The 27846-nt window shown below is 46.4% G+C and overlaps 2 protein-coding genes and 2 long non-coding RNA genes across 4 annotated transcripts in view; 2 read left to right on the forward strand and 2 right to left on the reverse strand.

Annotated features, from left to right (window-relative positions):
* Positions 1-6128, forward strand: part of LOC140417825 (uncharacterized) — a 118895-nt gene extending 112767 nt beyond the window's left edge. The window contains 1 exon segment of the mRNA XM_072501276.1: positions 1765-6128. Coding sequence (XP_072357377.1) covers positions 1765-2712 — 948 coding nt within the window. The 3' untranslated portion in view covers positions 2713-6128.
* A 2384-nt stretch (positions 6129-8512) lies between these two features.
* LOC140419283 (uncharacterized) lies at positions 8513-13330 on the reverse strand. Its single transcript, XR_011945672.1, has 2 exons — positions 12994-13330; positions 8513-11908 (listed from the first exon to the last, which is right to left on the reverse strand). It is a non-coding gene; the product is annotated as an uncharacterized lncRNA (long non-coding RNA).
* A 2751-nt stretch (positions 13331-16081) lies between these two features.
* Positions 16082-27846, reverse strand: part of LOC140419270 (uncharacterized) — a 229738-nt gene continuing 217973 nt past the window's right edge. Inside the window, exon 5 of the transcript XR_011945663.1 lies at positions 16082-18318. The gene's annotated coding sequence lies outside the window, so the exon portion shown is untranslated. The remainder of the gene's footprint in view (positions 18319-27846) is intronic.
* Positions 21573-27709, forward strand: LOC140419282 (uncharacterized). The gene is made up of 3 exons (XR_011945671.1): positions 21573-21682; positions 22448-22554; positions 26374-27709. It is a non-coding gene; the product is annotated as an uncharacterized lncRNA (long non-coding RNA).

Below are 27846 nucleotides of genomic sequence, written 5' to 3' on the forward strand. Positions count from 1 at the left end.
TGAATCTTGGAATTATTTACCCCAGGTAACGTGGAGGCCGAGTCCTTGATCAGTTGCAAGGCTGAGATTGAGATGTTTTTAATCGGTTGGGGAATTAAGGGAAACAGAGAGAAGGTAGGAAAGTGGACTTAGTGAGTGTGAGAAAAGCTCTGATCTCATTAAATTGTGGAGCAGCTCAAAGGCTGAATGGCTAACTCCTGTCCCTATTTCTTCTGGTCTATTCTGTTTGTCGGTAAAGATTTCCAGTATCTGTGTGACTGGAGAAGCACTGAGATATATAAAATCCTGGTGAGACACCACCTGGACTGCTATCATTTAAATTTTAAAAAATGCTGGAAATCTTCAGCATATCGGGCAGCGTCTGTGGAGAGAAACAGAGTTAATGTTTCAGGTCAGCATGATCTTTCATTAGATCAAGAATAGTGTTCCCATTAGGGACAAAGGGGCAATCTGCGGGTGGAGCCAGAGGACATTGGTTGGGTGTTGAACAAGTACTTCACATCTGTCTTCACCCAAGAGAATGAGGAGGCAGATATGGAACTCGGACAGCGAGACTGAGGTTCCTGAGCAAATTGACGTGGGGAATGACATAGTGTTGGCAGGCTTAAAAGTGGACGAATCTCCAAGTCTGGATGAACTGTGTCCCAGGATGCTGTGAGAGATGAGGGAGGAGATTGCAGGAGTTCTGAACCAAATTTTTAATTCCTCTCTGTCCAAGGAGAGGGGCCAGAGGACTGGAGAAAAGCTATTTAAGAAAGGTTGTCGAGATAAGCCAGGGAACTACAGACCAGTTAGTCTTACGTCAGTGGTAGGGAAAATATTGGAGAAAATTCAGAAGGAATTATCTTCACTTGGAGGGCAAGATTTGATCAGGAATAGTCAGCGTGGCATTGTCAGAGAGAAGTTATGCCTAACAAATTTTGAATTGATTTTTTATGTGACCGGCTGTGTTGATGCTGTTTGCTGGATTTCAGCAAAGCCTTTGACAAGATCCCAAACAAGAGACTTTATAAAGAAGGCAAAAGCTCATGGGATAGAGGTAACATGATAAGGTGGATTCAAAATTGACTTAGCTGTCGCAGCCAGAGGGTGATGACAGATGGCTGCTTTAGTGACTGGAAGCCAGTGTCGAGTGGCACACCACCGGGATCCAGCAGAGTAAGAATGGAGGGAGCATGTGTGGGATGGAGATTTGCAGCTTTCGGGGAATAAGAGAGGAAAGAATGTTCCATAGGAACTAGAATTATCTGTTCTGAGTTTCTACCCTGTACTGACAGCGATGAATTTTCTAAATTGTTTTTACAGGATATTAGATGAGGAAGAATTACAAACAGAAGTCTCAAACGTCACGTCTCGATCTGACAGTCACTCGATTCCCTGGAACCTGAATAACATCAGCCTTTGAGTCTAGAAGGAGAAATATTCATCCGAACTGTCAGCTTCTAAATGTTTCAAACATCAGTGCGACTGTGAGAGTGTTCCAGTGAACTGACTGGAAACATCAGTGTGACTGGAAAAGCACCGAGACCCACACAACACACACCCGAGTGAGAGTGTTCTAGTGAACTGACTGTGGAAGGATCAGTGTGGCTGGAAAAGCAATGAGATACACACAGCACACACCTGAGAGAGAGTGTGCCTGACTGTGGAAAGATCTTTCACCAGTTACACATCCGCACAAAACATCACACCATTCACAGCGGGGAGAGACTGCACCCGTGTTCTGTGTGTGGACGAGGCTTCAACTGATCATCGAACCTGGAGAGGTACAAGTTGACCAGCACTATGGAGAAACCGTGGAAATGTAGGGACTGTGGGAAGGGATTCAAAGCTCTGTCTGAGGTGGAAATACATAGGCGCAGTCACACTGGAGAGAGGCCGTTCACCTGCTCTGACTGTGGGAAGGGGTTCAGTGATTCATCCAACCTGCTGATGCACCAGCGAGTTCACACCGGGGTGAGGCCATACACCTGCTGTGATTGTGGGAAGAGATTCAGTCGATCATCCAACCTGCAGTCACACCAGCGAGTTCACACTGGTGAGAGGCCGTTCACCTGCTCTGAATGTGGGAAGGCGTTCACTCTGTTATCCCATTTGCAGACACACCAGAGAGTTCACAGCGGGGAGAAGCCATTCACCTGCTCCCAGTGTGACAAAGGATTTACTAATTCATCCAATCTACAGAAACACCAACGGGTTCACACGGGGGAGAGGCCATTCATCTGCTCTCAGTGTGGGAAGGGATTCACTCAGTTAACCCACTTACTGACACACCAGCCGGTTCACACTGGAGAGAGGCCGTTCACCTGCTCTCAGTGTGGGAGGGGATTCATTCCGTTGTCCAAGCTGCTGATACACCAGCGAGTTCACAATGGGGAGAGGCCGTTCACTTGCTCCGAATGTGGGAAGGGATTCACTCAGTCCTCCACCCTCCTCTCTCACCAACGAATTCACACTGGAGAGAGACCATTCACCTGCCCTGGGTGTGGAAATGGATTCAGAGATTCATCCACCCTGTTGAAACACCAGCGAGTTCACACTGGGGAGAGGCCATTCCTCTGCTCTCAGTGTGGGAAGGGATTCACTCAGTCATCTAGCCTGCTGACACATCAGAGAGTTCACACCGGGGAGAGGCCATTCACCTGTTCTGTTTGTGGGAAGGGATTCACACAGTCAGCCAACCTGCAGACACATCAGCGAGTTCACATGTGATTACAGGGGTTGGATTCTGCTGTTATTGCTGCTGTTAATCACATCCAGGACTGACATGCCCACAGTTGGTGAAGCGGGAGGGTTTCTTTCTGCTGGTTGGTCTCCCGACTTTGATTCCAGTGGGCTGATGTTGAGTCTTAAGAGCACATTCCCACTGAAATAGCCACAAAAGCTGGTGAAGGACACTTATTTCATCCCGTGTAGGGTTCAATTCTGGCCTTGGGAGATTGCCTGTGTGGAGTTTGCACTTTATGGGTTTTCTCCCAGTGATCCAGTTCCTTCCCATAGTCCACGTGTGCAGGTTAGGTGGATTGGCCACTCTTTTGAGGTCCACCAACCATGCTAAATTGCCTCTTAAGTGTCCAAGGATGTGCAGGTTGGGTGATTGGCCATGCTAGATTGCCCATTTGTGTCTAAAGATGTGTAGGTTTGGTCATTGGGAAAGGGTAGGTGAGTCGATTCGGGTGGAGTGCTCTTTCAGAGGGTCGGTGCAGAATTGATGGGCCAAATGGCTTCTGAGGGTGAGCTGTGAGGAGCATGCAGAGATGCTTCAGCAGGATTTTGACAAGCTGAGTGTGTGATGCATTCATGGCAGATGCAGTATAATGTGGATGGACGCTTCAGTAGCAAAAATAGGAAGGCAGATTATTATTTGAATGGGTGTAATTTGTGAGAGGTGGATCCTCAGCGAACCCTTGGTGTCCTCGTGCATCAGTCGCTGAAAGTAAGCACACCGGTACAGCAGGCAGGAAAGAAGGCAAATGGTATGTTGGCCTTCATAACGGGAAGAATCGAGGTATTTTACTGCAGTTTTATAGGGCATTGGTGAGGCCACACCTGGAGTATTTTGTTCAGTTTTGGTATCCTTATCTGAGGAAGCATGTCCTTGCTTTGGAGGGAGTGCAGTGAAGTTTCACCAGGCTGATTCCTGGGATGGTGGGACTCATATGAGGAGAGACTAAGTCGGTTAGGATTATATTTATTGGGGTTTAGAAGAGTGAGAGGGGATCTCATCGAAACTTACAATATTCTAAAAGGATTAGACAGGGTAGATTCAGAAAGAATGGTCCCGATGGTGGTGGAGTCCAGACCTAGGGGTCATAGTTTGAGGATAAGGGGTAAACGTTTTCGGACTGAGGCAAGGAAAGATTTGTTCACCCAGAGAGTTGTGAATCTGGAATTCGCTGTCACAAAAGTTGTTGAGGCCAAAACGTTGTGTAATTTCAAGAAGGAACTCTATATAGCTCTTGGGGCTAAGTGGATCAAGGCATATAGGGGGAAAGTGGGATCAGGGTATTGAACTTGATGATCAGCCATGATCAGAATGAATGGTGGAGCAGGCTCAAAGGGCCTGTTTTACTGCAATTGTGTAGGGCCTCCTGCTGCTTCTATTTTCTATGTCAATAGAATGGTATGTTGGCCTTCACAGTGGGAGGAATAAAGATGTTTCCCACCAGTACAGGTAGTTCTAAAATAAATACATTTGTCTCTGTTCCATAAAGTCTGCAGCCAGTTGGCTCAATTAGTCTGTGTCAGTATTTATGCTCCACATGAGCCTCCACCCACCCCTCTTCATCTCCCCATCAGCATCTCCTTTTAGTCCTTTCTCCCTCATGTATGTATCCAGCTTCCCCCTCAATGTATTAATGCTGTTCACCTTAACCACGCGCTGTGGTGGTGAGCTCCACATTATCACCATTCACTGGGGAAAGAGGTTTCTACTGAAATTTTGATTGGATTGTTGAGCCCCTGCACAATCTTGTTACATCAAGTCACCCTTCAGTCTTCTCCTTTCTAGAGAAAAGCAGTCCCAGTCTTTCCTGAGGATTAAAATGCTCTGTCTGGTATATTCTTTGTTGCTCCTTTTCCAGAGCCTTTATTTCCTTTTCCTAAATGGAGATCATCAATATTGACAATAGTGTTCCCAGTGTTGTCTAGCCCTGGATCTAAACAAGTTGAATATAACTCCCCACTTCTCAATTCGATCCCTCTGGAATGGAACCGTATATATGGGCCCCACATTTAGGAAAGAAATGAAGTTCTCGGAGAGGGTGCAGAGGAGATTTACGAGAATGGGAGCGAGGATGAGGGACTTCAGTGAGCTGGGGAGACTGGAGCAGCTGCAATTGTTATTTTGAGATCAGTCGTGAGATCAGAGGAGGCCATTCAGCCTATTGATTCCCTGTTGGCTCCCTGGAGCAAACTAGTCAGATCTATCTATCCCTGTAGCCCTGCAAGTTTAGATCCCCAGATGCCCATTTGGTTTCCATTTGAAATCTTCTATTGTCTTCATGTCCACCCTCCTCACAGGCAGTTCCAGGTCATTACCATTCACTGCATCAAAATATTCGTCCTCACATTCCCTCTGCATCTTTTACCCAAAACCTGAAATCTGTGTCCCCCTCGTCTTTGTCCCTTAAGCGAATGAAATGAAATGAAAATCGCTTATTGTCACAAGTAGGCTTCAAATGAAGTTACTGTGAAAAGCCCCTAGTCGCCACATTCCGGTGCCTGTTCGGGGAGGCTGTTATAGGAATCGAACCGTCCTGCTGGCCTGCCTTGGTCTGCTTTCAAAGCCAGCAATTTAGCCCTGTGCTAAACAGCCCCTATGGGAACAGCTTTTCTTCATCCACCTTATCTAAACCTGTCATAATCTTGTCCACCTCTGTCAATGCTCCCCTCAACCTCCTTTGTTCCAATGTGAACATCCCCAGCCTGACATCGACCATAAAGAACAAACAGAATATGTTAATGTCTGAAATCACATAGGAACATTCAATTTCTGTTTTAAAAATATTGTGAATATATTGTCCTGGACAATAAATGAATTGGAACACTTTCCCTTGGGTGTGTCTGAATGGAATATTTCAATCTGGTATCCACCTAAATTCCAGTGAAAGTCTGGAATGTGTAGATGGGATGAATGAGTTGATCACTTTCTCTTGGAAATGTTTACATCCTTGTCCATGAACTTTGTTATAAAGAAATCCAGGCGCTACATAAAACATCAGCACCGTAACAGGGGGAGATAAGAAAGATAGACTCACTTTGGTCTTTACATCAGCACATCTGAGAGTTAAGAATGTGTGACATGATTTGGGGATAGCGGTGTAAGTGTGCAGATGTGATTTACTTGTGAAAAACAGCAAGTGTAAATTCATGGTGAAATGAATTTAATTCATTTCATTTCGCGGCAGCTGAAATGGTGAATCTGTCCAAGGGATTGAGACAACATTGTGACAGCATCAAGGCAGTGACACACACTCCAGAGAGAAACTGACTTTAAAACAATCAATGGAGATGGTGCTTCTACCCAGAATGCAATGGTAATGCTGCTGCTGCACTTTGATACTACTGCTCAGACATTAGACTGTGTCAGCTCTTATTTATACTGAATAAAATCTAACCACTGCCAAGGGTTATCACTGTGAATCATTTCAGAGTTTGGGTAAGTGGGGGTGTTGAAGGTCAATACAAATTAGGAGCAGGAGTCGGCCATTCGGCCCCTCGAGCCTGCTCCACCATTCAATGAAATCAGGCTTAATCGGATTGTGGTCTCAACTCCACTTTCTTTCTCCATCCTTTCACTCCCTTGTCAATCAAGAATCAAACAAATTCAGCCTTGAAGCAGATTCAGTGACTCTGCCTCCACCACCCTCTGGGGAACAGACCACAGTCATCAGGGGGCAAAATTATCATCATCTTAAATGGGAGACCCCTTATTTGTAAACAGTGTCCCCTTGTCTCTGCCACAAGGGGAAACATCCTCTCAGCATTCTCTCTGTAAATTTCACTCAGGGTCTCGTATGTTTAAATAACATCATCTTTCATTCTTCTAAACTGCAATGGATACAGGTCCAACCTTTCCTCAGAGAATAACCCTCTCATTCCAGGATTCTGTGGAGTCAACCTTCTCTCTATTGCTTCTAATGCACATATCTCATTTCTGAAGACCCAAACTCGGTGGGGGGATTCTCTCAGCCCACGCCGGACTGGAGAATTGTCGGGCCGGGCGCAAATCGCGCGTCGCCGGTCTGCTGATTCTCCAAAGAACGGAGAATCGGCGGCAGCGCGGCGCCAGTCGTGGGCCGCTCTACCCGGCGCCTTCTGCATTTCCCACCGGCAACATGTGTGGTCTTATCCAGCGGGACCTCAGTGTGCATCCATCCGGGGGGGGGCCTGGTGTGGGGAAAAGGGGATTCCAACTGGGGGAGGGCCTCCTCTGGGGCCTACCGATCGGCGAGCCGGCCTCTTGGGCTGGGGGCCTCTTTTGCTCCATGCCAGCCCCTGTAGCCCTATGCCATATTGCGTCAGGGCCGATGCGGAGAAGGAAGCAGTGTGAATGTGCGCATTCGTGCTGGTCGCACTGCGCATGGACGCATTCGCGCCAGTTGCACTGCCCATGCGCGCAGACCCGCGGCTCCCATTTGACGCCGGCATTGGCAGCTGGAGTGGCGTGAGTCGCTCCAGTGCTGTGCTGGCCTGAGGGGCTCGGTATCACTGCTCCTGAGGGCCTGTTGACGCCATTGTGAAACACGACGGTGTCAGCACATAGCCTCAGGATCAGAGAATGCCACCCATGGTCTCACTAAGGCCCTGGAACACTGCAGCAAAACATCCCGACTTTTATATTCCAGTACCTTTGCAATAAACAATAATATTCCATTGATCTTCCTGATAACTTGCTGTACCTGCAGACTAACTTGCAATTCCAGGGCACCAGATCCTGCTATTCCTCAGAGTTCTGCAATCTCTCTCCATTTAAATAATATTGTTTTATTTAATACTTCCTGACAAAGTGGACAATTTACATTTTCCCAAGTTTGCTCCATCTGTCAAGGTTTTGCCCACTCACTTAACCTGTTTGCAGTCCTTTGTTACATAGAATTTACAGTGCAAAAGGAGGCCATTCAGCCCATCGAGTCTGCTCTTGGAAAGAGCACCCTACCCAAGGTCCACACCTCCACCCTATCCCCATAACCCAGTAACCCCACCCAACACTAAGGGCAATTTTTGACACGAGGGGCAATTTAGCATGGTCAATCCACCTATCCTGCACATCTTTGGACTGTGGGAGGAAACTGGAGCACCCGGAGGAAACCCACACACACACGGGAAGAATGTGCAGATTCCGCAGACAGTGACCCAAGCTGGGAACCGAACCTGGGACCCTAGAGCTGTGAAGCAATTGTGCTATCCACAATGCTACCGTGCTGCCCGAGTCCTTTGCAGAGTCCTTGTATCCACTTCACAAATTACTTTCCTGCCTGTCCTTGAGCCACCAGCAAATGTAGCCGCCATACATTCAATCCCGTCATCCATCACATTCATAGATTGTAAATGGTTGCGGGCCCAGCACTGATCCTGGTGACATTCCACTTGTCACATCTTACCCACCCAGAAATGACCCATTTATACCGACTGGCTGCTTCCTGTTAGCTAACCAATCCTCTATCCATGCTGATATGTTGTCCCCAAACCACGAGCTCTTATTTTGTGCAATAACCTTTGATGTGGCACCTTGGGAAATACCTTCTGGAAATCTAGATAAAGTACATCTACAGGTTCCCCTTTATTGACATCCCTTGTTACTTCCTCAGAGAACCTTGATAAATTAGTCAGTCACGATTGATTCCCTGAACCCATTTTCAAACACTGTCAAAAGAAAAATCAAATCTCCTCTGCCCCCTTTGCCAATTACCTTAGAGGGATCACTTTCTGTTAAAGAGCTTGTCAACCCCTCTTACCCACTTTCCCGAAAGTGAATAAATTTAATCAGGAAAAGTCCAACAAATTCAAATATTTTCCTGTTAAAAGTTTATTGATGAAACAGAAACATGGCTAAAAAAACCCAGAAAATTACTTGAGGATCAAAGACAACCAGAGTAACAGGATGTTCACAATGTTCTGGTCCCAAATGGTTTCCCTTCGGCTCCTCGGTACCCTGTTCCCGTGACCCCCCCCCCGCTTTGGACACAGGGGCACTGAACCCTGGAGGTCACATCATCATCAGCCCCGGTCACCCTCACCCCTGAACCCTGATTGGTTGGAGGTGCAGTTCCCAGTCAGTCCTCCAGCACCTTCCTGTCTCTATTAGCGATGCCCATGGCAGTTCCCCAACTGGGGCACAGGCCCCGTTATTCTCAGCTAAATTCAGCCCTCAGCTCCATCACCTGGCTGTCATTGACACGAGCAATAGAGACAGAAAGGTGCCCGAGGCTCAAATAGGAAATCAAAACTTGTGGATTAGGATCTCCGTAAAGGTCAGCAACTTCTTATAAAAAAAATCAAATTCCCAGTCAACAAATTAAAGGATCACACGACGGGACTTCAAGTTTAATGACTTTTAATACAACAAAAAAACAAACTAGAAGCGACTTTAACTCGGAAACCTACACATTAAACTATAAAATAGAACTGTGCCCTTTTACACAATCTAAATTCACACTCCACGATTATAGTTACTCTGTCCTGGAAGTCAAAACTGAATTGTCTCAGAACCTGTCCAAAGTGATGATTCATTCCCGAGGATTTACTTCAGTTCTTCGACCAAGACACTGAGAAATAAATGTGAACTAGCAAAATACATAAAAATGGACTGTTAAAGCTTCTGTGGCTACGTAAAAAGGAAACGTTTGGCTCAGACAAAGGTTTGTCTGTTCCAGAGTCATAGACATAGAACAATACAGCGCAGTACAGGCCCTTCGGCCCACGATGTTGCACCGAAACAAAAGCCATCTAACCTACACTATGCCATTATCATCCATATGTTTATCCAATAAACTTTTAAATGCCCTCAATGTTGGCGAGTTCACAGGAGAGTTTAGAATGAGGAATAGAGATCTCTACAGCCACCTTGTTCAACACTCTGGAATGTAGATCATCAGCTTTTGGGGATTTATTCACTTTCAGCCCCATTAACTTCCCCAATGCTACTTTTTCCACCAATACTAATCTCTGTCAGTCCTTTGGTTCTCTGGTGTTTTGGGGACAATTTCTGTATCTTCCTGTGAAGACAGACACACATTGTTCAGTTTCTCTGCCATTTCCTGACTCCCCATTATAAATTCTCCTGTCTCTGTCTGGACTGGACCCACATTGGTCTTTGCTAATCTTTTCCTTTTCACATTCCTGTAGAAGCTTTTCCAGTCGTTTCTTATGTTTCTCGCCAGTTTGCTCTCATCAGTTTCTTGGTCCTCCTTTGCTGAATTCTAATGGATCTCATGGAATATTTAGCTTTTCTTGTTAGCTGAGGTTGCATCACCTTTCCTGTTGGATTTTTGTTCCTTAAAGGAATCGATATTTGTTGTATATATGTGAAATAAAAGTTGCAAAAATACCAGAGGACCGTAGGCTGCTCTCCCTTTGACAGAGAGAGAGCTGACTGGAGGTGATTTAACCCGAAGGTCAGCACACCTCAGGTGAAGGGCCTGGTTGAGAAGGTGGGGCCTTCATGAATAAACTCAGCCAGTACGGGAGTTGAATCCTCACTGTTGGCCTTGCTCTGCATCACAAACAGTCGTCCAGCCAACTGAGCTAACCGACCCCCTGACAAATATGTAATAACTCCTTAAATATTAGGTATTCCCTGTACCAATCAGTTTCCCAGTCCACCTCAGACAACTTGCCGCTCACACCCTGATAGTTTTCTTCCGTGAGGGACACCCAAATAAATTAAACAGAAGACCCATGTAACCACCAGGGCCCATCTCCATGGCAACATGGCTTTGGGGGGGGGGGTTCCCAAACAGAAATGGAAACTAAATATCTTCAACTTCCAAACACCCTTTCGCTCTGTGATCCTTGTGCAATTTGAAGCCAGGTATTAGCAACAAGGCTCAAAGAGCATCAGCCCACTGGAGCCAAAGTAGTGAGACCGGCCAGCACAGCAGAATGGAACCCTCCAACCATCCCCACTGACCACCTGTCAGAATGACCAAAATGCAGCCCTGGGTGGAGAGCAGAAACAATAACAGCAGAATCCAACCCCTGTAATCGATTGTGAAATTGTTGGTGTCACAGCAGGTGTGGTGAAACATGCAATCCCGTCTCACATTGAGAGGTGGACGGCCTCCCCCCAGTGTGAACTCACTGGTGTCTCCGCAGGGTGGATAACTGAGTAAATCCTTTCCCACACTGAGAGCAGGTGAATGGCCTCTCCCCGGTGTGAACTCGCTGGTGTGTCTGCAGGTGAGATAACTGAGTGAATCCCTTCCCACACTGAGCGCAGGTGAACGGCCTCTCCCCAGAGTGAACTCGCTGGTGTGTCTGCAGGGTGGATAATTGAGTAAATCCTTTCCCACACTGAGAGCAGGTGAATGGCCTCTCCCCAGTGTGAACCCGCTGGTGGCTCCGCAGGTGGGAAATGTGAGTGAATCCTTTCCCACACTGAGAGCAGGTGAACGGCCTCTCCCCAGTGTGAATTCGCTCGTGTGTCCGCAGGGTGAACGAATTACTGAATCCCTTCCCACACTGAGAGCAGGTGAACGGTCTCTCCCCAGTGTGAACCCGCTGGTGTGTCTGCAGGTTGGATAACTGAGTGAATCCCTTCCCACACTGGGAGCAGGTGAACGCCCTCTCCCCAGTGTGAACTCGCTGATGCTTCCACAGTGCGGATGAATCACTGAATCCCTTCCCACACTGAGAGCAGGTGAACGGCCTTTCTCCAGTGTGAACTCGCTGGTGTGTCTGCAGGCTGGATAACTGAGTGAATCCCTTCATACAGCGAGAGCAGGTGAACGGCCTCTCCCCAGTGTGACTGCGTCGATGAATCTCCAGCTGAGATGGGGCTTGGAATCCCTTCCCACAGTCCCCACATTTCCATGGTTTCTCCATGTTTTGGGTCTCCTCGTGTCTCTCTGGGCCGGATGATCAGTTGAAGCCTCGTCTACACACACAACACCGGTACGGTCTTTACACACTGTGAATGGTATGGTGTTTTTTCAGACTGTGTGTCTGGTTAAAGTTCTTTCCACAGTCAGTTCACTGGAACTCTCTCACTCGGATGTGTGTTGTGTGGGTCTCGGTGCTTTTCCAGTCACACTGATGTTTGAAATCTTTAGTTGAGAGTTCGGGCAAACATTTCCCCTTGTAGATTCAAAGACCGATGATATTCAGGTTCCAGGGAATCGAGTGACTGTCAGATCGAGACGTAACGTTTGAGATTTCTGTCTGTAATTCCTCCTCGTCTAATATCCTGTAAAAACAATTTACAAAAGTCATCACTGTCAGTACAGGATAGAAACTCAGAACAGACAATTCTAGTTTCTATGTCACATTTTTTCCTCTCTTATTCCCTGAAAGCTGTAAATCTCCATCCCACACAATCTCCCTCCATTCTCACTCTGCTGTATCTAATATTCACCCTCCCTATTCTCCTGAAGGTGCTGATTCAGGCTGATTGACAGATCCAAGCTCACAGCTTCCTGTCCAGGAGATCACAACAAATATCGGCTGCAGTTTATCTTTATCTACCTTGTCTTTCCCTGTTAATATCTTAAATACTGCAATCAGATCACACCTTAACCTTCTAAATTCCAGCAAAAACAGACCCAATTTGTGGTTAGAACTTTGGGTCAGAGCCCCTGCAATCTCTCCCTCGCCTCCCACATCATCCTGGGACACAATTCATTCAGACCTAGTAATCTGATAATTTTATGGGTGGCATGGTAGCATAGTGGTTAGCACTGTCGCGTCACAGCATCAGGGACCTGGGTTTGATACCCGGCTTCGGAGTCTGCACGTTCTCCCAGTGTCTGCGTGGGTTTCCTCCAGGTGCTCCGGTTTCCTCCCACAAGTCCAGAAAGATGAGCTTGTTAGGTGAATTGAACATTCTGAATTCTTCCTCTGTGTACCCAAACACAGGTGACTGGGGGATTTTCACAGTAACTTCATTGCAATGTTAATGTAAGCCTACTTGTGACACTAATAATAAAGATTATGATAATGTAAGCCTACTTGTGGACAATAATAAAGAATTATTATTGTCCAAAATTATGAATGGGCCGAAAGGCCTCTTTCCGTGATGAAAAACTCTATGTCTCTAAAGATAGAGGTGGGAGAGGGAGGGAGGGAATGACTTTACAGAGAAAGTGCCAAAGCCCCAATATTCACCAGCGCTAAGGACACACCTTAGCTCCCTTTCCAATCTGAAAGCAGCCTGAGCTGGATTTACATTCCCCTTAATTGATCATTGCTGGGTGATAATCCTGTACTTCCTCACCTCACACCACTGTGACAGCACCTTCACTACACAGACTGCAGCAACTGACCAAACATCACCTTCCCAGTTATTCCTGAAGGCACCGCCTTCCCAACCTGGCCCCTTGCCTGAGGTGCGGTGATCCTCAGGTCACTTCACCGCCTGTCAGCTCTCTCCCGGAACCAGGCCCTGTTTCACAGCAGCCATCTTGGGGAAACAGAGCGCATGCGCTGGCGTCTTGGTGACGCAACAGCTAATGGGCGGGGCCTGAAGGTTTCTGATCCCAGCCGGGTCCTAGTGACGGTTAAAACAAATGCAGGCCACAGGTTTTTAAAATGTTTCACCCATGCCTGGGCTGAAGCTGATGTTTGTGGTCTGGGGGTCCCGTGGAGCATGTAGACATTCAGTGTGAGAGGCTGCAGCCTCTATATAGCTACCTGAAGGGGTTATACAGCATTTGATTACAATTCGTGGTCCTTTCCACTCCATTATCAGGATGTTTGTGTGATATTTTCTTACCCTCTGGGTGATCTTTCTTCATTTAAAATACATTTCAGCAGCAGGCTTACTGGTGATTTTTAAAGGAAAAGTTATTTATTATCACACTATTTCCCTGGATGTTTGAACATCTCAGTCTCCCTTCTCTTTCACACTCACTGACACACACACACAGAAATTAGTTACCGATCAAGTTGAAGCTGTAATGATGAAAATGGAATGTAGACTGCAATCTTTATATTGCTGCAGGCCTGTTGTCTACTTGTTGAGCTGATCCTTTAGTTGGAGTGAAGCGTTTTTAGAAACAAATAATTCTCATGAGTCTGAAGTTTCTTGTAGATGAATAGCCAGGGGGTTGGTTAAACAGGGGCTGTTTAGCACAGGGCTAAATCACTGGCTTTGAAAGCAGACCAAGGCAGGCTAGCAGCATGGTTCAATTCCCGTACCAGCCTCCCCAAACAGGCGCCGGAATGTGGCGATCTAGGTAACTTCACAGTAACTTCATTTGAAGCCTACTTGTGACAATAAGCAATTTTCATTTCAGTTGGACGTGGAAGCTGGAATAAGTTCAGTACTGTGGCTTCACTGGGAGACATTCAGCTCTGCTATTTCAGCTGGTTCCTGGTGCTTCAGATGCTTCTCTCACACACATTTGCTTTGTTCAGGATTTATTATACTGCATCTCTGACAATTAACTGCAGAGTTAAAACTCAGACCCAGAACACCCTGATACAATAGCAGTTTACGATGCTAACTCACGCTTATCTCTGTTCCAATTCGAGCTCATTCTCCTGTGTTCAATACGGCAATTGGAGACCAACAGTCCAGAGATTTCATATTCCTCAAATGCTGGTTGATCCTGACACAACAAGACATTTAAACTTCACAGGTGGCTACAAAGTTTCCTCATTCAGGACAGTGTTTAACTAAATATTTGTCGCAGAATTGAATATTGCCCACAGTTTAATGTCCATAATAACCTGTTAAGTTGCAGCCACCTTGACAGAGTTTGTGGATCTGACAGTCTATAATATCTAGTATCCTTGTGCTGAACGTGACATCTTGAATCTACTCTTGGGTCTGGTTAAAACAGTGCATTGTAGCTGGGTGGGATGGTCGGCACGGCAACACAGTGTAGCACTGTTGCTTCACAGCTCCGGGTCCCAGGTTCAATTCCCAGATTGGGTCACTGTCTGTGTGTAGTTTGCACGTTCTCCCCGTGGGTTTTCCTCCGGGTGCTCCGGTTTCCTCCCACAAGTCCTGAAAAACGTGCTGTTAGGTGAATTGGATATTCTGAATTCTCCCTCTGTGTACCCAAACAGGCGCCAGAAAGTGGCGACTAGGGGTTTTCACAGTAACTGGCAGTGTTAATGGGTGGGTGGGTGGTTACTCTGGCTGCCGACTTCTATTCCGTGGTCTTGTCTATTCCCAGTGGCCCTGCAGAGGGAGCATGTGGTATCCACCGGAATGCTTGACACCTTCCACAACCAGTGGATACCTCAGCGTACAGAGTGTTTCAGAAATACTGGGAACAATATTATGGTTCAGCTAGGAAGATTCCCGACACTTTTGTTGGGACGTCTAGCTGATTTTGGTCTTTTAGTTTGACTGGACCAGCAGGAGCGGAAAGAAGGTTCGATAGAAACTAGAATGATCTGTTTTGAATTTCTATCCTATTCTTACAGTGATCATTTTTGTAAACTTATTTTTCAGGCATTAGAACGGGAGGATTGGAAGCTGGGCAACTCAAACCAAATATAACATCAAGATCTGATAGTGACTCAATTTACTAGGGTCTAAATATCACAAACTGTCAATGTGCTTGTCTGTTCTGACTGTGGGAAGGGATTTCAAACATCAGTGTGACTGGAAAAGTCCGAGACACACACACACCTGAGTGAGTGTGTTCCAGTGAACTGACTGTGGAAAGAGCTTTAACCAGTTACACAGCCTGAAAAATCATCTTGTTTCCTCTAGTGGGAGAGTCTAGGACCAGAGGGCATAATCTCAGAGTAAGGGGTCTCAAATTTAGAACAGAGATGAGGAGACATTTCTTCTCTCAGAGGCTAGAGAATCTGTGGAATTCTTTAGCTCAGCAATCCTTCTTTATCTGGGAATCAAACTGTTGTCTAATTGTCCCGGCAGTTACCAGGGTCCTGTGAGCTCCTCCAGCTGTTATTTTAATGCAGACTTCAACAATCCATTTTAAGTAGGTTTCTATTCAATTAATTCATTGTGACTGTCACATAACCACATTTTCAGTCTGGAAACTTAAACCAGCTGCTTTACATTCCATCAGGAACATCACAGTTTTACTCCAATCTCTGATTTGACAGCACGTTTCCAACATTCACCATTGTTCTTCCTGACCCTAAACACAGTTGTAAAGGAGCTTCTGTTCGGTGTCGAGGAGCTCTGAACCATGGAAGAGAAGAGCTCGGACACATTTCTCTCACACCTCAGGATTAACCCACACCGGGACTTTGCTGTCAGTGAAGAGAGCTGAGAAAGACCAAAGTGTTGTTTGTCCCTCTCAGTGTGACCCTGAAGGACTGTGTCCAGGCTGAAGTTCTGTTCCTGCCGTATGATCCTCCCCCAGATTGTCCTTTCTGAGCTCCAGACAGGTGATATTAAACACAGGTGAAAAAGACAAAAACCTGCAACGTTTCAAACCAAGCTTATTTATTTCACATTTATTCAGAATATTAAACGTCAACTGATTAAGACTGTCAGAGTGAACATTATTCAGTCCTGGACATGATTAACACCATCAATAAGGGTATAATCTAAACCTTGTGGTTGCTTGTGGACTCGCTGGTGTGTTAGCAAGTAGGATGACTGAGTAAATCCCTTTCCACAGACATTACAGGTGAACGGCCTCTCCCCACTGTGAATGCGATGGTGTGTCAGCAGGTTGGATGACTGACTGAATCCCTTCCCACACACAGAGCAGGTGAACGGCCTCTCTCAAGTGTGAACTCGCTGGTGATTCAATAGGTTGGATGAACGAGTAAAAACCCTTCCCACACACTGAGCAAGTGAACGGTCTCTGCTCACTGTGAACCTGCTGATGTATCAGAAGGTTGTATGAATGTGTGAATCCCTTCCCACAGTCAGAACAGGTGAACAGTCTATCCCCTGTACGAAGTTGCCAGTGTATCAGAAGGTTGGATGAATTAATGAATCCTTTCCCACACACAGAGCAGGTGAATGGCCTCTCCTCAGTGTGAGCACCTTGGTGTGTTAGTAAATCCTTTTTGTTTTTAAAGCTCTTCTCAGGCAGGACCGGTAAAAGATTTGTTATCAGAATGAACAAAAGTTGATGTGTCTGCAGGTGGGAAGACTGAATGAATCCTTTCCCACACAGGGAGCAGGAGAACGGTCTCTCCCCAGTGTGAATACGTTGATGTGTCAGCAGATCCTTTTTACATTTAAAACTCTTCTCATAGTCAGGTCATGTAAATGGTCTTTTATCAGTGTGAACAAGCTGATAAGTCACAATGTGGGATGACCGAGTGAATCCCTTCCCACAAACAGGGCAGGTGAATGGCCTCTCCTCAGTGTGAACTCGCTGGTGTGTCAGAAGATTGTGTGAATGGGTGATTCCGTTCCCACAAATGGAGCAGGTGAACGGCCTCTCCCCAGTGTGACTGCGACGATGAACCTCCAGTTGTGATGGGTAACTGAATCCCTTCCCACAGTCCGCACATTTCCACAGTTTCTCCATGGTGAGGGGTCTTTATGTCTCTCCCGGTTGAAGCTTTGTTCTCACACAAACAAGCGTTTAATTTCTCCCTGCAGTGAATGATGTGATACTTTTTTTGAGGCTGTGTAACTGGTTAAAACTCTCTCCACAGTCAGTGGACTGGAAAACTCTTCTGATATGGTACGAATTAAGTAATGGCATGATGGGAAAACTGGTCAATGGGAAGACTGGTCAAAAGGTTTGATACTATACAAGAAAGACTGAAACTACTCATTCCAGCTCCCCAGGCCCAGGTAAAGAATGCTGCCCTAACTATTTTCAGAGCTATATGGCCGTAGGCCAACTCTTAATAATTTGAAGTCTGAAAAGATCAGCGAAGGTCGAGCCATTCCAAAACACCGGACCTCAGCAACACCTGATAAAACTAACTCGTCATAACCCAGGGCCGTAGGAATTTAAAACAAAGATAAGTTCAGGAAGAAACAAGTCTATTCTGACCTTTCAATGTTCCCTCCGAGGACTAAATAATGGTATGAGTGATATGACCAAACATGGACACATGGTCAAGAATAGTGAGGCCGTGGAATGCCCTACCTGCTACAGTAGTGAACTCGCCAACATTGAGGGCATTTAAAAGTTTATTGGATAAACATATGGATGATAATGGCATAGTGTAGGTTAGATGGCTTTTGTTTCGGTGCAACATCGTGGGCTGAAGGGCCTGTATTACGCTGTATTGTTCTATGTTCTATGGTCCGGTCTTTGCTTCCGTTTGTATTTCTGATCAAACTCCGGACCATACTGTTGTCACATAATCTTGATAAAAATAATGTATAAATATTGACTTAATTCTCTGCGAAAGCGCGGAACTTGTGACAGACTGAGCAGTTTTGTTGACTGCCCTCTGACTTCAAGTTTCAGCCAGTACTGCATGCAGTTGTTTTCGAAAATAAAGCTTGTTATTCTGTCTTAACGAGTGTGTTGAATTTTTCTACCACAGAAGCGGGAAAATATTGACTATGACACTCTCATTGGGGGTGGGTCTTGGTGCTTTTGCAGTCACACTGCTGAAACAGAACAAACACTTCTTCCAAATTCAAAGACTGAAGATATTGAGCTCTTAATGAATTGAGTGACTGTCAGATTTCGATGTGATGTTTGGTTTGAATTTTCTGTCGGCCAATCCTCCACTTCCAATATCCTGTAAAAGGAGTTTACAAAAGTCATCACTGTCAGTCCAGGGTAGAAATTTTGAACAGCGAATTCTCGTTTCTCTGGAACATTTTTCCCTCTCTTGTTCCCCCAAAGCTGTCAATCCCCGTCCCACACACTCTCCCTCCTCCCTGGGCTGCAATCCAAACCCTTCTCACCATCTTATTCCTCCACTGCCAGTTTTCTCCCTCCCTCTCCTCTGCCTTGGTTCAGTTCTCCAGCTCCTGTCTGCAGACTGACAATAAAATCAATGGGTCTTATTCGGGGGTTTGGGTTCTCACCATTGTCCCCGCTCGCGGTGGCTCTCATTCAGCATCTGGGAGCCGCACTCACTCACTGCGGCTGCGCTCAGCCAGGAGCAGCACCGCGCATGCTCCGCACAGACAGGGGGCGGGACATTCTGACGCCTGCGCGTTATGGCTCCTGTGATGGAGATAGGGCGTTTTCATCCGCGCCGGGCATTCCGGGTAGTCTTATCCGCCATTATTTCATTACGTTCCAGAGGGTGATAAATTGGTTCCGGCACTTTTGATATAGTTCGGTGTTTGTACCGAATGGGGCGGCCGCATCGGTGATTTTCTCTCTGATCGGCCCCTGTTAATGGTTGTCATCTGTTTAGGGGGCGATATGCAGCAAAACGCCTGCGCGGCCGCCATCTTTCTCAGGTGCAGCAGAGCGCATGCGCGGCCGTCGTTGACCCGGAAGCCGGAAGAGAGAATCTTGTGAATTTCTCTCCTGGACTAAGTGAAATTCCTTTGGAAACTCCTTTAGAAAGAAAAGGATTTACTAACGGGAACCTCAAACCAAACATCACACCATCCTCTGACTGAGTAACTCGAATCATCTGGACCTGAATATCATTGGGAGGTAAAATGGTTTGTCTGAAGGCAAAGATTTCAGATATCAGAGTGACTGGGCAAATTTAAATGACAATTCCGGGTTAAATTACACCGATCACATTGGGGAAGTTAAATAATTTGCTGTTGTACTCTTATGTACGCAGGTACATTTTAAAATTACCGCATCAGCATACTTGGCAGGTACACTGGGGCAAACTGCTGACCTTGTTCGTAGTGAGAGTTACTATCCGGGATTTTGTTAAGTTTGTTGTTCCTGGTGCATTTCATTCAGCTCATCGTGGCTACAAAGTAGGTATTCAGCCTAAACTCAATTTCCAGATTGTGGTCTGTAGCTTCTTAAGTTACATCAATTCAAATGTCTATCTGAATACTTTTAAATGTTTTGATGGTTTCTGCCATCATTTCAGGCAGCATGTCACAGATCCTCACCACCCTCTCAACCTCCTAGTCCTTCTCTAAATCTCTGCCCCCTTTTATATGTATCCATCAATCAAAGGGAATAGGACCTTCCCATCCAATCTATTTAGATCCCTCAAAATTAAAAAAATATATAAATTTATATTTTTTTCCAATTAAGGGGCAATTTAATTTTGCCAAGTCACCTAACCTGCACATATTTGGGCTGTGGGGGAAACCCCCACAGAAAACGGGAGAATGTGCAAACTCCTTACAGACTGTGACCCAGGGCCAGGATCGAACCCAGGTCCCCAGTACGCAGGCACACAGCCACTGTGCCACCATGAAACTCCAGAATTTTATACATTTAGAATAATCTTTACTATTGTCACAAGTAGGCTTACATTAACACTGCAATGAAGTTACTGTGAAAATCCCCGTAACCACACTTTGGCACCTATTCAGGTGCACAGGGGGAGAATTCAGAATGTCCAATTCACCTAACAAGCATGTCTTTTGGGACTTGTGGGAGGAAACCCATACAGACACTGGGAGAACCTGTAGACTCTGCGCAGACAGTGTCCCAAGTGGGAATTGAACCCCGGGACCCTGGAGCTGCGAAGCAACAGTGCTAACCACTGTGGTACCGTGCCACCCATAAAACAGTTCAGCTCAATGTTCTCAGATTAAAGAAGCTGAAGCGCCCAACGTGGGTCTGGAATCCACGGCCCTGGGATTAAGACTCCCATGCTCTGCCGACTGAGCTAGCCAGGCTGCTTTTCACAATTTCATTTTGGTCTCCCCTCAGTCTTTTCTGTTCCAAAGAAAACAGCCCCAGTTTATCCAAACTTTCCTCTGAGCAAACATTTTCAATTTCTGGTCAATGTTCTTAAATCTCCTCTGTGCTCTCTCTGGTGCAATCTTCCTGTGCACAGGAATCTAGCTCTGGCCTAACTAGTCCTGTCGCGCCATTTATCATGTAATCCTTTGCCTTGTAATCCCTCCAGCTTTCTTCCTCACTATCACTAGTGTTTAATAATTTTTGTGTCACGGGTAAACTTCTTCCTCATGTTCCTACATTTACTTTCAAATCAATGATGTAAACCAGGAATGAAGGGCCCAGTACTGATTCCTTGGAAACCGGCACTGGAAACAGCCCTTTGATTTTCTCTATTCTTTATGGGATGTGAATGTCACGGGCAAACCAGTTTGGTTGCCCATTCCTAATTGCCCTTAAACTGAGTGGCTTGCTGGGCAATTCAGAATTAACAACATTTCAGTGAGTTGGCTAGATCAGGTAACACAGGTGCAGACTCGATGGGCCGAATGGTCTCCTTCTGCACTGTAGATTCTATGATCAATTCCAACCTTGGGTCACTGTCTCTGTGGAGTTTTCCTGCGTCTGCGTGGACTTCTTTTCCGGGAGCTCTGATTTCCTCCCACAGTCCAAGAATGTGCAGATGAGGTGGATTGGCTGTGCTAAATTGTCCCTGGGAGGTGTTACGGGGATAGGGTGGGGAATTCGCCAAGGTAGGGTGCTCTTTCAGTGGGTTGCCACAGACTCCATGGGCCGAATGGCCTCCTTCTGCACTGAGGGGATTCTATGATGCTACATTGGACCCAATGATGTGTTCACTCACACACTGCAGCCTGACCTATTATTGGAACAGACACAGTGCTTGTTACTCTCAAAGTGAGTGAATCCTTTGCTGTTTCTCCTCTGGGCCCCATCTCCACTATTATTGTCTAATTGTACGACTGAGACTCTCACTGTTATTATTGGACAATCAGCGCACAGTCTGAGCCTGTGGCTGCTCTCACCATCTGTAACCGTCACAATGCCCGGGTGATTGACGGCAGCTCTGGACCAATAGGAGGTGAAGGGGCAGGATTGGAAGTTCCGACTGAGAGAGGCTAGTCCTCCAACCAATCGGAGTGAATGAGGGGTGGGGCACGCTGTGATTGAAGCATGCGCTGTGTGGGTAATGGAGATGCAGAAGGGCTGCGTCTTCAGATCTGAAATTGGTGCGAGGCGATTAACAATATGGAGGGAGCGAGAGATCGTGGGGGTGGGCGGAAACATCGTGTAAAGCTGTTGTAAGCCGCAAACTTCGGAAGAGAGTTCACGATTGTTTATAAATATGAGAAATGCCAATAAAAAGTTTTTTTTTTTTTAAAAAGGAAAAGAGTTTAAGGTACCCAGTTTGTACTGAGCGATGCTACGGCTCCTCATGTTCGGCTCGGGTTAATGACCGCCATCTTTATTGGATGAGCATCAGGGCGCATGCGCTTTTGTGTCTTTGTAGGGGGCGATGTTTCAGTGAGTGGGAGGAGCTTGTTCCTCATTGTTCAGAATGGAGGCAACTTGTCCATCAAACTGCCTCACCCTTTGAGTCCCAATGTCTTATTGATGATGCAAAGCGGTGGCAGAGATGGAAAGAAAAGGAAGCCAATCCTGCTCTCCGGATTTCACTGTCTTATTGGACATTCTGTCCCATGTGTCGAAAGCTCTGCGACTCTGTTCAGCCACATGAAGACCCAGGGTAGAAACTCACAACCCTGAGTCAACAACACCCTCAAATCAGGGGACTGCTGATGACAAGAGGGACAGTGTGCAGCGGTGGGGGGGGGGGGGGGGGGGGGGGGGGGGGGCATGAGCGATCGTCCTGGACCAGGGAGCAGGAGGAGAGAATGTTGTGAATTTCTATCCTGGACTGAAAGTGATTAATTTTGGAAACTCCTTTTACAGGGGATTAGTAGGGGAGGATTTACACTCAGCAAATACAAACCGGGAGAAATATTTATCTTTCCCGAATTTTATTTCTAGACTGACAGTGATGCCTTTGTAATCTTCTTTCACAGGGACTTAGCTAGGGTTTCGCAGACAGGAAATTCACAACCAATCCTCACATCAAATTCTGACAGCACCATTCGTGTTATCAGGACCTGGAGATCATCGACCTTTGTGTGTAAGCATTGAATTCCATATCATTACCACTCACTCTGTAAAATTTCTTCCTCATATCCTCCCTGTAGATCTTGCTCACAATCTTAAATATGTGTCCCATAATTCTTTTACAATCTACTGATGGGAACAAATTGATTTATCTTTTTTCCGGGTTTGCTGTTATCGTTTCCGGTGCCTGGGTCATGCCAGATGGTCCGTCCAGATTCCACTCCGTTATTGTATATTTATAGCGGTTGAATGGGCTTGGACCAGTCCATTTCCAGTTCCAGTACACAAGTGAAGTCACCGCCAAGCATTGATTGACGTGTATCCAGGTTTGGGATGGATCCCAACCATTTTTTTTTACAAATGCCAGATCGGCCCAGTTTGGGGCTTAGCCATTCACTAGCACCCAATGACCCACTGACCACCATGTAACTCTCATTAGTGTCCGCAATGATCCCATTGTGACCAAAAGAGGAATCTTTATTGATTAGAATTGCAGCAGCTCGAGCCCTTCGTCAAAGCCCGAGTGAAACACTTGGCTCACCCCTCCGCAGTCTGGTCTGATCTCTAACCCGCAAGTGAGTCTCCTGTAAGAACACCACACCAGCATTTCGATTCTTTAGGTGAGCGAAAACCCTTGACCTTCACTGGTCCACTCAATCCCCTTGCGTTCCAGGTGACCAGCTGAATCAAGGGTCTCTGCACCAGCCCCCATCACGGAATCAGACATTTCCACTGCGTGGGACTAGCCAGAAAATCTTCAAAAAGTACAGGCCAGGGGTCCACCCAAGATGACCGCCACACACACATCTTCAGAGTATAACAAAAACTGTTTTGTAGTCATAATCAGCAAACTGACCCCCCCCCCCCCCCATTTTTCGCCAACACCCCACCTAGACACACGAATCTAAAACCAAGAAAATAAAAACAACAATATTGCCCACTTCGAGAATAAAACATACTTCAGAATGCAGTCCCTGACTAGACTCAATTTCCAACGGGGGCCGTCCCCCCCCCTCCCCCACCCCCACCCCCCAACCCCTCCCCATAGATCTATGTTGTGCTTTGTAAAGAAAATCTCTCTTCATTTCCACATAGAAAAACAGATTCTATCAGAAAATGTCCAAAATTATATACAGGATATCACAACACCCATCCCACCCCACAGAACGTAGATCTTGTCCAATACAGATAACTGGACCCAGTAAATACTTTATAATAAAGGCATTCACCTCCTCCAGTGTCGTGAAATGGAAGTCTTTGGACTCATTTGTTACCCGCAGCTTTGCCGGGTATACCACCCTGAATCAAACTCCTTTCTTACACCGAGCAGCCGGAACCTTATTAAAGGCCGCTCGCTTCCGCACCAGCTCGGCTCCCACATCCTGGTAAATCTTCACTCGGATAACTGAGTGAATCCCTTCCCACACTTAGAACAGGTGAATGGTCGGTCGCTGGTGTGACTGCGGTGACGAGTCCCCAGCTCACATGGGGACATGAATCCTTTCCCACTGTCCCCACATGAAAAATGAAATGAAAATCGCTTATTGTCACAAGTAGGCTTCAAATGAAGTTTCTGTGAAAAAGTCCTAGTCGCCACATTCCGGCGCCTGTTCGGGAAGGCTGGTACGGGAATTGAACCCGCGCTGCTGGCCTGCCATGATCTGCTTTAAAAGCCAGTGATTTAGTCCTGTGCTAAACCAGCTCCTATTTCCACGGTTGCAGCATGCTGCTGGTGTCCTTGTCCCTCTCCACGTTTGACGATAAGTTGAATAATAAATAATAAACTTTATTAGTGTCACAGATAGGCTTACATTAACACTGCAATGGTTACTGAGAAAATCCCTTAGTCGCCTCACTCCGGCGCCTGTTTGGGTACTCAGAGGGAGAATTCAGAATGTCCAAATCACCAAACAAGCACGTTTTTGGGGACTTGTGGGAAGAAACAGGAACACCTGGATGGAACCCACGCAGACACAGGGAGAACGTGCAGACTCGGCACAGACAGTGACCCAGCCGGGAATCGAACCCAGGTCCCTGGAGCTGTGAATCGACAATGCTACCCACTGTGATATCGTGGTGCCCTTGTCTCCACAGAAGCATGAGTAGGGTCTCTCCCCGCTCTGAATGGTGTGATGTTTCAGATTGCGCAGTATCGATGACAACTCAGGATTCAGCTGGTAGGGTGGAAATCCTCAGCCGGTCAAATTTGGTTGGGTGAGGCATGAGGGAGGGATGGAGCCGGTGGATGGATCAGTCGGCTTCATAAATACTCCGTGTAGCCCGAAGCCCCGAATACGAAGCTAGGATACAGCAGTTGAACCGGCGAAAGCTGCTCGGGTTTTTCCCTGAGACAGGCCCGAGTGGACGAAGTGTGGGGCCGGGCGCATGCGGAGGGAACGAGAGCCCCGGCTTTGCACCGCCTCCCATTCACTCTGATTGGCTGGAGGATCAGCCGCTCTTGTTTGGTCATCCAAGCCCATCCCCTCTTCCTATTGGTCCGAACCTGCTGTCAGTCAGTCCCCGGGTATTGTGAGCTGGAGCAAACCCTTCACAATCATTGTCAGCTCCCTGGTTTGCAGCTGCGGGGCTTCTCCCTCCCTCCCGGGAACAGGCCCAGGTTAACAGGCACCATCCTGCTTCAGACACTGGAGGATGGTTCACATCAGAGGATGGGGGAGGGGGGATAATAAATAAGAGCTTACACTTTGCACTCAAATCAATGAGGACTCTGATCTCTGGCAAGGAAGGAAACCCTGGCAGGTGGGCGGGGAGGATTCACAAACACCCGCTGGAGGCCCCAAACCCCCAATAAGACCCATTGATTTTATTGTCAGTCTGCAGACAGGAGCTGGAGAACTGAACCCAGGCAGAGGAGAGGGAGGGAGAAAACTGGGAGTGGAGGAAAGAAATGGTGCAGATGGTGAGATGGGTTTGGATTTCAGCCCAGGGAGGAGGGAGAGTGTGTGGGACCGGGATTTACAGCTTTGGGGGAACGAGAGGAAAAAATGTTCCATAGAAACTAGAATTGCCTGTTCAGAATTTCTATCCTGGACTGACAATGATGGCTTTTGTAAACTCCTTTTACAGGGGGTTAGAATTGTAGAATTTGCACAGAACAAACTGAACCCAACAGAACGGTTAGTCTCTTTGCGATTTCTATCCTGCATTGACAATGATGACTTTTGTAACATGAGATATTACAGCTCTCAGGAAAGATTAATTTGAGTGGGGCCTTTTTTCTATCGACAACAACAAACTAAGCAGTGATCTGCTATAAATCTTTTAAATTATCAGTTTGGAGAGGGGCGATGTGAGAGAGTGACCATCAGTAAACAAGTCATAAATACAAGATAGTTACGAATAAATCCAAGGGGACAATACGGACAAAATTATTTATCACATGTTCAGAATGTGCAACTCATTACCATGGAAATTAGCTGAGGAAAGTGCTGAGATAGGGGCTGTTTAGCACAGCGCTAAATTGCTGGCTTTGAAAGCAGACCAAGGCAGGCCAGCAGCACGGTTTGATTCCCATAACAGCCTCCCCGAACAGGCGCCGCAATGTGGCGATTAGGGGCTTTTCACAGTAACTTCATTTGAAGCCTACTTGTGACAATAAGCGATTTTCATTTCATTTCATTTCATGTTTTCAAAAGGAAACGGGACAAGCACATGAGAGAAAATGGAATTGAAAATCGGCTGAAAGGCTGAGATTTGATAGGTGGGACAGTCGGAGATGTGTGCTAAGTATTGATTGCAGCAGAACCTGTGACAGAATGGCCTGTTTGTGTCTTATATATTCACAGTATTTCAATGTAATCTCCTTTTACAGAATATTTGCAGATGCAAACGTCATGTCGAGATCTGACAGAGTCACTTGATTCATCAGGACCGGCCTTTCAACGTGGAAGGAGAAATGTTTGTCTGTTTTATCTTTCGGAAAAAAATTCAATAATCACTGTGATTGGAAAAGCACCGAGACACAGACATCGAAGTAATTTTCCACAGTTAGCTGGAACTGAGCTTTAACCAATCACACAGCATGAAATTAAATTGCAGCATTTACATCAGGGAGACACCGTACTCAGGCTTCAACTGATGATCCAAGTTGGAGAGACATAAGGACATTCGGACCGAAGGAATCAAGGAGCAGCAATAGGACATTCAGCCCAGTGAGCCTGTTCCACCATTTAATAACATCACGGCTGATCTGATAGTGACGTCAAATCTGCATCCCACCTGCTCCTGATAACCTGTCAATAACCATGGAGAAACCGTGGAAATGTGGGGAATGTGGGATGGGATTCAATTCCCCGTCTGAATTGGAAATTCATCAACGCATTCACACTGGGGAGAGGCCATTTACCTGCTCTGTGTGTGGGAAGGGATTCACTCAGTCATCAAACCTCCTGACACACCAACTTGTTCATACTGACCAGAGACCGTTTAAATGTGCTGACTGTGGAAAGAGCTTTAAACGCAGAAAGGATTTACTGACACATCAACGTACTCACACTGGAGAGAAGCCATTCACCTGTTTGGAATGTGGGAAGAGATTTAATGCTTCGTCAAACCTCCAGGCTCACCATCAGGTTCACTCTGACCAGAGACCGTTTAAATGTGCTGACTGTGAGAAGAACTTTAAAAGTAAAATGGATTTACTGAGACACCAACGCACTCACACTGGGGAGAGGCCATTCACCTGCTCCGTGTGTGGGAAGGGATTCACATGTTCATCCCAGTTTCTGCAACACCAGCAAGTTCACACTGGGCAGAAACCATACTCTTGCCCCGTGTGTGACAAGAAATTTACTGAGTCATCCCACCTGACTTAAAACCAACTTGTTCTCATTGATCAGAAAACTTTTAAATGTTCTGACTGAAAAGAGATTTAAAAGTAAACCGAATCTGCGGGAACACCAGCGAGTTCACACGGAAACAGAATCATAGAATTTACAGTGCAGAAGGAGGGCATTTGGCCCATCGAGTGCACTGGCCCTTGCAAAGAGCAATTACTGGAGAGAATTCTTTGAGACAGGATCTACTCCCATTTGGAAGCAAATGGACGTATTAGTGAGAGGCAGCATGGTTTTGTGAAGGGGAGGTCGTTTCTCACTAACTTGATAGAGTTTTTCGAGGAGGTCACTAAGATGATTGATGCAGGTAGGGCAGTGGATGTTGTCTATATGGACTTCAGTAAGGCCTTTGACAAGGTCCCTCATGGTAGACTAGTACAAAAGGTGAAGTCACACGGGATCAGGGGTGAGCTGGCAAGGTGGATACAGAACTGGCTAGGTCATAGAAG

This window comes from Scyliorhinus torazame, chromosome 5, assembly GCF_047496885.1.
Source record: "Scyliorhinus torazame isolate Kashiwa2021f chromosome 5, sScyTor2.1, whole genome shotgun sequence".
In the NCBI taxonomy this organism is placed as follows: Eukaryota; Metazoa; Chordata; class Chondrichthyes; order Carcharhiniformes; family Scyliorhinidae; genus Scyliorhinus; species Scyliorhinus torazame.